We start from the raw sequence: 11175 nt of genomic DNA, 5'->3' as shown, positions 1-11175 counted from the left end.
TAGGGTCTAGAAAGTGTCCACCCCTATGGGTGGGGCCTTGTTGTGTAAAGTAAGATTCATAAAAGTGAAGTCAGCAATAAGATTGCGATTGGGAATGACGTCGTCACTTCGCTGGCGCGGCGCCAGGCGGCGACGGTGAGTTCTGGCGGGGGCACTCGGGTCAGCTGCGCGTCGGGGCTAGCCAAAAGGCTTGGCATAATTAGTGCTCAGTCACGACAGCGCTTCCCAAGGGGGGGGCAGTTGCCACAGCGCCTCGGGCAGCAGTCTCTGGCAGTGTCAGCGCTGGGGCAGTCTCCACAACAGCGCTTCAGGGCAGCATTCCTCTCCCGAATCCCAGCGCTTATCAAGGGGCACCGCAGGTCCTCAGCGTACAGCGCTTGAGGGGCAGTACAGCGCTTGGATGGCACACGATGTGGGGGCAAGACCAGCATCCCCAATAATTATTCAGTTCAGGATGCTAGCGCTGCGAAGGATGAACGCATGGCAGTCCAGGCAGTTTAGTCAAGGCAGGACAGCGCTTGGGATGATGCAGGACAGCGCAGGGGCCGAGGTTGAGGTAAAGGGGCGCAGAGTCGGCACAACCCTGTACCTGGTTGATCCCCAGTAGTCCTGTGGTAGTTGGGTTTCTTCTTGGCTCTAGATGGATCTTGCGCCCTTTGTAGATAGTTGCTTGAAGGGGGGGGGGTTGAGGGCTGCTGACAGGATTCCTCAAGAGGTCACTGTAGATAGTCCCTGGGTTCCCCTCCCGCTGGGCTAGAACAGTGGGCTAGTTCAGGATTCCTCACTCAACTTGAAAGGCAGCACCTAAGCCCTGTCACTCCCAGTGGCATAGGTCCCTGACTAGGCCCTACCACCTAAGTCTCCTGCGTGGGTCCCCCAGGTCAGTGATGCCCCAGCTGCTCTGACTGGAAAGTTTCCCTCCCTTTCCTTATATAGCGACAGTTGACAGTTGGCAGTGGCAGTTGGTGTCACCTCCCCTGTTCTAGAAGGTTCCATGAGTTTCCCTCATTCTAGCTATGAGCAGGCTGGTATCGCAACATTGTTTAAGGGTTCCAGCCAGCTCCTGGCTACTAGAGTCCGTCTACCAAGACTGCGCTGCAGTAGCAGGGGTCAGTGGTAGCCATGTTAGGGGAAGAGAGCACCTGCACCTTAGCATTGATTTTAACATTACATAGGCATCTCAACTACACAGGGCCTATACAACTTTATTACGAGGGGGGAACATCCAGAATTAAGGGAGCGAAAAGAGAAACATTTCAGGGAAAAGGGCCAAGTCCAACAGGAGTCTATGGACTTTCTAGACCTGACCTTCCAAGCAGAAGACAGATTGTTATACAGTGATTCATATTGTAAACCCATGGAGAAAAACACATTACTTATGCACTGAGGGACAACCTGCCCTATGGGCAGTACCTTAGATTGAGGAGGAATTGCTCTAAGAGAAAATACTTTTTCAAGAGGCAGATGATTTGACCAAAAGACTGAAAAAACGTGGATACCTCTCAGGACTATTGAAGCATGCTAAGAAGCGTGCATGGTACCAACCGAGAGAAGCACTACTTGAGATGAAAGAGAAGTCCAATGAACCTGGTGGCATTGTGTGTGTAACCACATACAATATTAAGAGCAATGATATACAAAAGATCATTAAAAAATACTGGACCCTGGTTCAAGGGGAATTACAATTGGTGCAACAACCCCTGTTTGCCTTCAAGAGGGGCAGAAACATAAAAGACACTGTGGTGAAAGCCTTCTTGGATCCCACCATTAGCTGGTCACTACAAATGTGGCAACTGCAGAGCTTGTGACTACTGCCTTGAGGGTTCGAGCTTTATCCATAAAACAAGAACATTTAAACTGACACCTTTTACAAACTGCAATAGCACACAGGTCATTTATGCTATCACATGCCCATGTGCTCTGACATATGTGGGACAGACAAAACAGAAGGTAAAGACCAGAATTTTACAACACATGAGTAGGATTAGGTGCAACACAGTGGGTGCACCGTTGGTGGAACACTTCAGCACCCACAGCCATACACCAGAAGACATCAGGTGGAGGGTCTTAGAGAAAATAACACCTAGTGCAAGAGGTGGATCTGTTACCAAATCACTCAATTACAAGGAGTGTAGGTGGATATACACCCTCAATACCGTTCAGGAGGGGTTGAATGAACGAGAGGAGACAGCCAAGAAAATGGGACAACTCTAATCATATAGGTCACAACGCTTGCGTGAACCAGCGCGTAACTCGATCTGTTGCCTAGTAACAAGGTAAGGCTTGCATGCAACAGCGTCCTCGAGGGGAGTTAACTTGCATCAATCGGCTCGGTCCATACTGGATTGCCGATCGTACGGTGCAGGAGCGAGCGTATGGAAACAGATCTCGCTCTTGGATGAAGACCTAGAGAATGCATTTACTTCAGTAGGTGAGACTGCCATGATATTTTTGAACATCAGCTCGCTATCATTTTTAATGCGTAGAATACCATGCTGACTATGAAATCCATCCCTACACAGATCCTTTCAAGCTCTAGGAGGTCCACTCAGGAAATCATTGCAGGAACCATTAGTGTCAACTACTGGGTAAGGTTACACTCATTAGTGTGTGGAATGTGTTCGCCATGAGTAGGGACAGAACGGATTAGCTCCAATAGATATGTTTTAATGCTCATCATACGCTCATTTAATTCAACAGATTTGAAAGCCCACTACGCCTGAAATAACTTCCGCAGCAATAACCCAGGGTCTAAACTCACGAAGGCCCATCGGTGAGTGCTCAAGTAATGAATGTCACTCATCACTCTTTTCCTCACCCAATTCTTGCAAATCCATTCTGATAACTTACCTATCTAATCTACAGGCGCTATACCACTGCCCCATGTCCTGAAGAAGATCCGCCCCAGACCCTCAACTAAGGCGTCCTTAGGGTCGAAACGTCGACGATATTGAAACCATTGGACCAGTACAGGATATCCAGTTTTACTATAGCCAACCTAAGTGGACTACTGGGATAATTATAACTAAACACTCGAACTGGCCAAAAAAGACTTTCCCCCCCCCCCCCCCTTCACTCACTTGTATATAATCACGTTTGAATGTCACTATTTCACTTCATGTCACATTATATTCACTCAATTTTATAATGCGCCTTCTTTAGAAAAAGCATTCGTAAATTGTGAATACGTTTTGATTGAATAATCTTTATGCACAAACAGGGTACTTATTTATGAATGAAAAATAATTCATAGATTAAAAACGGATGGTTACCCCGAACGTTTTTGTTTTTGGATTTGCATTGTGAGCAAGCTCCTCTTTTGGAGCACTGTCTTAAGTAACCGTATGACTAATTGAACTGTGAAAGGATTTAATTTATGTATTGAAGTAATCGGGTTACATACCCGACAGAACCATTGTTTATAATAAATCATTCAGTTTAAAAACAGAATATCTACTTGATTCAATATGCAAATGAAGTCACTGCCTCATGCTTCTGGACCAGTTTGGGATGAACCTCCTTTCAAATGTCGTTTCTAGGCTGCTCTCAAGGCAAAACCTTTGTGTAGTGATGCCCTTAATTGCAGGGTAGTCTCTAGCATGCACTACCCACAGCAGAGGCACAAAGAGGTGTGAGTGTTCTGCACTGAAATGCAATCAAGGTAGACAAAAGGCTTGACCTTACATAACAGGCCCATTCAACCTCTAGCTCCATCCTTCCTAAACCATAACATCTACATACTGGCAGTGCTTCAGAAAGTGTAATAGGCAACTATTTGCGAGCAAAGTTTTCAATTAAAGGAATTTCTTGCCACCATCCCTCCACATTGACACCAATGTTTGAATCTCCACCCTCTAGCCACTAGAATGCTGGCAATACACTTCCACTGTCTGTGAAGATATTCTCACCGTACACCTTGTGACAATGCACACCAGATGCATTCAACTGGCTGCAACTCTGATTGATAATTAACAGTGTGATCCAAACCTGAAAATAAGCACCAGAAGCCCTACACTCCAGCACCTGAAAATTCACCTTTTCAATGTGCACGGTATTTCCCATGTATTTTCTCACATTTCTATGATCTTGAAGTTACTGCATTCTTTGAGTGTAGCCTGAAGCTTTTGATATTTCTAAGCATATGCATCCAGGCATTATTTTTCACTCTCAAACCTTGAGCTGATCAACTAACCTCACTGTATGAGTGGTCTAGCAGTCTTCTAGCAGTGGTTAGATGGTGTACATGATGGTTTACAGGATCAGAAATACCTAATAAAGCACACCCTTAACAATGCTGTCTCAAAAATAGTATGTACATCTCCTAAATCAAGCATGAAACCTGACCCTTAATTAAAACTTCTGATTGTCGGCTTTTCTTTCTTTACCTCATTTTCAAATGTTCCTATCCTTACCTTTCATCCCCTGCATGCCCTATTTCTCTGAGCAAACCCTACTCTGTCACATAAACATTTGCCATATTCTTTACAATTGTATATCTGCAAATAGCCCACAACTCATTTACAATATCACCATCTCTCTTTCTTCCCATGAACAACATACCTATGCAACCTAATAATACCTAATCTCCTTTAAATTATCTATTAACTCCACCAACCATGTGCATGACCTCTCATGCCTCCCACTAATGACTTCAAGTAAACCCATATGATTTGTTCCACCGTAAAGAAACTGGAATAAATGCATGGAATGGTTTGTTTGAGCCCAGAAGACTAATGCTAATAACTAACAGTACCCAATATCACTGGACTAACCACTAATCTTGGATTGCAGATCAGCATGCTGCCCTGAGCAGAACACTTGCACACCTCCTAAGGAGTAGTAAGTCCTTTATAAATGTAATCACAATTACAAATAGCATAATTATCTTTATTTATTCTCTGTGGAGATATACCTTTCTCTATATCCTGTTTGAATATTGGGCCTTCTCTCCTGTTTCCATTCTGGAAAGGAATTTTCTCTTGCCTTAGACATTGATACATTTGCATTGCATTCCTTTGTGGGGCATTAGGTACAAGGATTATGGGAACACTCACACACTTAGGACATGCAGAGTGAGCATCCAGAAACACCCTCATTCTCAATTATACTCTTATAAGAATGTACAAATTCACCACTCCTTATACTGTGAATCTGAATGTTACATTTGTTTGTGAACGTATGTGTTTGTGCACATTGCTTACATTTGTCTGTTTTCCTAAAAATCTAGTATCACACTGTATTAACGAACACAACAGTGGATAGAAATTGATACATTGCATCTGTGATATATAACACAAACTAGTTGGTCAAGACACTGGGGCCCTGATTCAGAAAGTGCCTCTGCAGTCATGGCGGATGTGGTGTGATTTTTGTTGGAGATAGTGGGCTAGATAGAATAATGACGTACGTTATTAGGGCTACCAAGCTCTGTGTGAATCATGCTTATTTGCCTGTTCCCAGGCAGAGGAGGACTCTACAACTGCTGATGAGAAGGGAAAACTGTAAACCACACAACCTGAAGAACCAAGAGTGCTCTCCCACAGTATTTGCCGTGTTCCAGCAAACTGCTTGTGCATTCCACATATACCTCAGTTAAAGTGAGGAATGATGGTTGGCCTGTGTGGAGTCAAAAACACCACTCCAGCCAGTATAAGGCCTGTTAAAACAGCTTTGTAAAAAGTTTATTTTTCGTTGGCTAGAAAGTTACTGGTAAAGTTGAGGCAAGAAGTACTACACTACAATGCAACACAGATCCATCATTCCTACAGAACATTAATTCTAAAGGCAGCAACAGCCAGGTATAGAGAAGCGCTAAAGGCAGTGATTGCCCAAATACAGATAAGCACAAAAGGCAGTAATAGCTGAATGGAGAAAAGTGGTAGAAAAGAAAATATTGCTAACACCAAGAAACAGAAAAGGCAGTGACAACCAGGTATTGGCAGTGCAAGTGTGTGAAGACAGCCAGGTCCAAGGGAACGCTGTGACTAGAAGCTGATACATGTAGTGAAACATTAGAAGTAGTGATAACCTGCAATTGAGAACGTGATTTTTCTTACTAAAACCAGAGTAAAGAGAGCCATACAACTTCAGTACCAGGCGCCGCAACCCAAGCGTAAGCATGGGGATTGTGCTTAGGAAGCTGTTGGATCCCTTCAAGCCAACTGAAAGGTCTTGAACGGCAGTCGGATTAGCAAAATGTGTTTGCTTTCAATGGCTCTTGACAAGAATGTCAGATACTGTGCTGCCTCATTCCTAAAACCACTGTCCCCCTTTGATACCGCCAAGAGACAGAATGTTGGTGACCGATCAGCTGCCTGGGCTGGTGCTTCGATGATTTTGTTGATACGCTGCAAGTAACAAGTTACAAAAGCACCTTTTTTTTACTGAGTTTTATATAGCGCACACTTGACCCAGTATCAGAGTGCTTTACATAGCACGCATTGCAATACATGAGGACACACATTCATTTCTGTTGGGCACAGGGAGATTAAGTAATTTGCTCAGAATCACAGGATGTTCAGCGTCATTGCTAAGACTCGAACCCAGTTCCCCAGATTTGAGGTTGACCGCCCTAGCAGTTAGGCCAACTCCTCTCCTATCAAAAGACATTGTTAGGAGAAGGCGTAAAAGAGGTGATAAAGACAATACCACAAGGTGATGAATTGATGTACCGTCAAATAAAGAGGCGCTAAACACCAATTTTAATCCAATGTAAAATGTTGACTACAAAAGGTAAATTTTAAACTAAGAAAGGCAAAAAGTTGGTGAATTGATGGATGAGTTTGTAGAAAGAGATTATTCTCTCATCAAACTTTTCAAGTTAAACGAGTTCAATGAAGAAGAGGCCATGCACCTTAACGTAATAGATGGTTGTCTCTTCAATTCCGTCAGACAACACATGCTGAAAGAGACAGTAAGTTTAAAGTGCGTCTTTATGGTTTTTAAAGCAGAAGAATTAGCTGACAACCCTATTAACATATAGAGTCCACAGGTCTGTCTGGTTAAATTATCTGGCAAGCCAGCTGCTGACATGGAGGTTGGGATGGCCCAAGTGAATTAGTGCTGAATGTGAAATGTATGCCAAAAAAAGGCCACAAAGTGATATATACGAAGAAATAGAAATTGTGCTTTCAATGTGGATTCTCCTTTCCACACAAGGGTGAATGTCCCACCATTAGACAAATATGCACAGGCTGCAGAAAAGAGAATGATTTTGTAATGGTTTGAAAAGTGAAGGAGTTCAAGCATGTCACAGCGAAAAAACAAAATGGACACCGGAATATTCAAGAGTAGGTGTCCACTCACATCCAGAAGGCTAAGTGCGAACCTCAGTTGAGGCAAGTAGAAACTGAATAGCATCGATTGTCTTAAAATTCCTGGCCTAAAGGTTTGTCACTGTCATTGTCAAGTGACAGTGAGGAAGACCAGTGTGCTATGTCAACGTCGACTACTGGACAGCATGCGCATACAGGTTTAGCATCTTGGAAGGAAAAACACAGATTGAATCAAGATTGACAAGTGAAAGTACAACATTAATTTAACTAAGACACTGTCCCAAGATCACACTGAAAGTACATAGGTGCTCTATAACTTTTTTCCACAGACAGTGGCACCTCGATAAACTTCATGCCAGCATAAAAGTACAATGAACTGTCTTCAGTGCACTGTTCAACTCCGTTGAAAACCAAAGTATATACGAAGGCTGCTTAGATGCCACTACCAAGTCAAGGTTCATTTGTAGAAACTATGAAACATAAGAAGACGCAATTACAAGCCCCAATTCGTGTCCTGCAAGGCATTACATCAAGGGGCTGCTTACTCAGTTTCAGTACCGCTGCTGACATTGGGTGATTTCTATGAAATACAATGTCAGTCCCTATCATGAAGTACTGAGTCAGTTTCCATCCCTTTTTCACAGACTAGGCAGAATTAAAACCATTAAAACTCCTCATTAGTGAGGACATTCATCGACTTGCTCAAAGACATCATCGAATTGCATTTCATGTAAAAGATACTGCTGAAAAAATTGAGCGATACAATGGCTGTCACCCATAGTGGTAGTGCCAAAAAAGAATAGTAATGGAGCTGTCTGCATCTGTGTAGATATGTGCCAAGTGAGAGAAACAGAACAATATCCAGGTCCACACATTTCTGATATGATTACACAACTGAATCGAGCTAAAGTCTTTTCCCATCTAGAGATGAACAAAGGGTATCACAGCTCGAACTGTAAGAGAATTGCATGTATATTACTACCTTTTCAATTCATGTTGGTTTGTTTAGATATAAAAGACTAAGGGCCTCATTAAGATGCCGGTCGGACCGACCAATCACCATCCTCGCGACCGGGAAGGAAGGAAGCTTCTCCCCACCATGTCACAATGAAAATGCTGCTACCACGGTGGCCACATCTATGAGGAAGCACATATTCCCATATATTCATGGGCGTCCGCAGGGGGGGAAAAGGAGAGGCGCTTGCCGCCCCGGAGCACCTCTCCTTGCCCCCCCCCTGCACTGGCCCATGTGCACAAATGCATCCCGAAGGGCTCATTCTCAGGCAGGACATCGTCCAACCATCCGCCTTAATTTTAGGTATTGCAGGGAACAGAGCTGTTCGCTGCAAAAGGCCTCTGCTCCCTGATGGGGCCGCCTCGCACTCCCCTGTGCACAAGAGCAGCCCCACCCCACCCATTATCATTCTGTGTGGGGCTGATTGCCACATACAGAATGACAATGGTTCAGTCTGGCTTGTAAATCTGCCCCGTAGTGTTCAGCTTTTAGGATGCCAGTGGGGTAATTTTAGGGTTCAGGATGGGTTTGGGTTTTGGGGTGGCAATAGGCTTCTTTACATCGTTATTGTGCCAAACTATTTTACTGTATTCAACACCCATGTTCTTTTGCTCACTTATTCATGTTTTTTTGCTTACGTATAATATTTTGTATTTTTGTTATATTGATTCCCTCCATTATTGCGGAGGTGCTTACCTGTATATGTTATATCCACTTTGCTGTTTTACCACACTTGTATCTTTTCATGTGTTTTTTCAATTCTCTGTAAAATGCTCTGTTAACCTTTTGTGCCATGTTCGCACTATATAAAACCTTTTAGATAAATAACAATAAATAAATTCCAGCACTGGAGAAAGTCCTGTCACCTAAATGTTTGGGAGAGCCATGGGATATCTGCACTGCAGTTTCCTATTGTAGGAATCCCATCATAGGCGCATAGATTCCGACATGACTGAGGAGCCTCTATCACAAGTCTCCGCGAATTGGGACCATATATTTCTCGCAGAAGTGGCTTGACAGGTTGTCTCAGATCTTGTGGCCATGATGTAAATCTCCCTCCTACTGGATCATAAGAAGGCTTGAAATGTAAAGATGTTTCAGGGTAATATGATGAGGTAAGGTCGATCTGTTCTTCGTGACAAAGCCAGATTGTTATGACACTGATTATATTTAATCATGTGCTTTTTACTTACTCAATTGTTTAATGCTTTGCCTAACAGACCACCTTATAAGATAATTTGATTCCACTTTCAATAGAGTTAAAGTGTCATTATTAAATTGATATTTATATGGCATAACGTGAATTTCAACTTAAATAAACTATGAGGTATACAATATGCTGCTGTGTTTTTTTTTCATAAATGATGTTAACTATATCAAAATCAAACATGTTACTGTGGAATATAAGAATAATGTAATAAACTACAGAAGACTTGGAAGACCTATCTATCTTACATTGGCTCTAGATTAGAATTGTGCCTATAAATCATATGTGTTCATTAAAGTTACTTGATAAAGATGGTACGTATACTACATTTGAAAAACAAATTGTTTATTTTTGTTTCTGAATTATATGCTGAATGATTGATTTATATAGCAGTAAGAGGTGAATGCTGTGCAAACACTAATTAGTATGGCAGCTTTAAAACATACCTTTTTGGTAGACCCTTATTGGGGGCTTAGCAGTGGTTACCTCTATACTACACAGCATTCTGGAAATCCTTTTCCGAATCTGTTTTGTTTTTATGGCATAAACTAGAGGGTTTAGTACTGGAGGAACCAGGAAGTAGAAATTAGCTAGCAGAATATGAACTGGAGGAGATATATTGTGGCCAAACCTGTGAGATAAAGAGGATATGGCAATGGGCATATAAAAGGAGAGGATGGCACAGATGTGTGAAGTGCGGGTCTTGAAAGTCTTGAGACGTGCTTGTACAGATGCAAGGTCTAACACAGCCCTCACAATCATGAAATACGAAAAGCCGATAAGAGTAGAGTCTGCAATCAACACAAAGAACCCAATGGTTAATCCATAGAGGTTGTTGATCGTGATAGCATCACATGACAGACTTACCACTGCCATGTGCTTGCAGTAAGAGTGGGAAATGACATTGGTTCGATAGTACACAAGCCTTTAGATAAGAAACGGCAGAGGGAGAATATACTGCAGTCCTCGCAACACGGCTGCTATTCCAATCCTCCTAATCATTGTATTGGTTGGAATCAAAGCATGCCGTAGAGGATAGCATATAGCAACATAGCGGTCAAAGGCCATAGCCAAAAAGATTCCAGATTCCATGGTGGCCAGCGAATGAATAAAGTACATTTGCACAAGACAGCTATCAAAGTAGATCTCCCTGTGTTCAAACCAAAAGATAGTCAACATTTTGGGCATGGTGGATGAGATCAAAATGAGATCAATGACTCCCAGGATACAGAGAAACATGTACATTGGTTCATGGAGGCTTTTTTCTGATCTTATAATCAGCAAAATGGTGCAGTTTCCCAAGATTGCAAGGATGAATATTGAGCAGAAAGGGATGGACATCCAAAGGTGAAGGTGTTCAAGCGTAGGGATGCCTACAAGGATGAAAGCTGTTGGGTGGATGCAGTAACTGCCATTGGCTGTGTTAATTGCAACATTTGTTCAATGTTTTGAAGAAGATTTGTACCCAGCAGAAAAGGAGGGTAGTCTGTTTAGTGCATTAGTCCATTAGTAATATTGATGCTACAAAATATGATGGTTAGTGCTGAATGACTTTTTTAACAACAGTACATGTGTGCAGTTTTGCCACAACAATGTAAGACTTTGTTTCAAATAACTAATTCATGTTCCACTGGTTTTAGAAACAAAAGTTAGATGCTCGCACTCTAATTTGTTTATTC

The 11175-nt window shown here is 42.5% G+C and overlaps 1 protein-coding gene across 1 annotated transcript; it reads right to left on the bottom strand.

Annotated features, from left to right (window-relative positions):
* Positions 1–9931: 9931 nt before the first annotated feature.
* LOC147693510 (olfactory receptor 52M1-like) lies at positions 9932–10930 on the bottom strand (the record flags this gene model as incomplete). The annotated part of the gene is given in 1 exon segment (XM_086936033.1): positions 9932–10930. A coding segment is annotated over 1 exon segment (999 nt), but the record flags the coding sequence as incomplete, so codon positions are not given.
* Between the last annotated feature and the right edge of the window lie 245 nt (positions 10931–11175).

The sequence above is a fragment of the Lissotriton vulgaris genome, chromosome 8 (assembly GCF_964263255.1).
Source record: "Lissotriton vulgaris chromosome 8, aLisVul1.2, whole genome shotgun sequence".
In the NCBI taxonomy this organism is placed as follows: Eukaryota; Metazoa; Chordata; class Amphibia; order Caudata; family Salamandridae; genus Lissotriton; species Lissotriton vulgaris.
The sequence above is the reverse complement of the archived record's forward strand: the minus strand, read 5'-3'. Positions and strand labels throughout refer to the sequence as shown.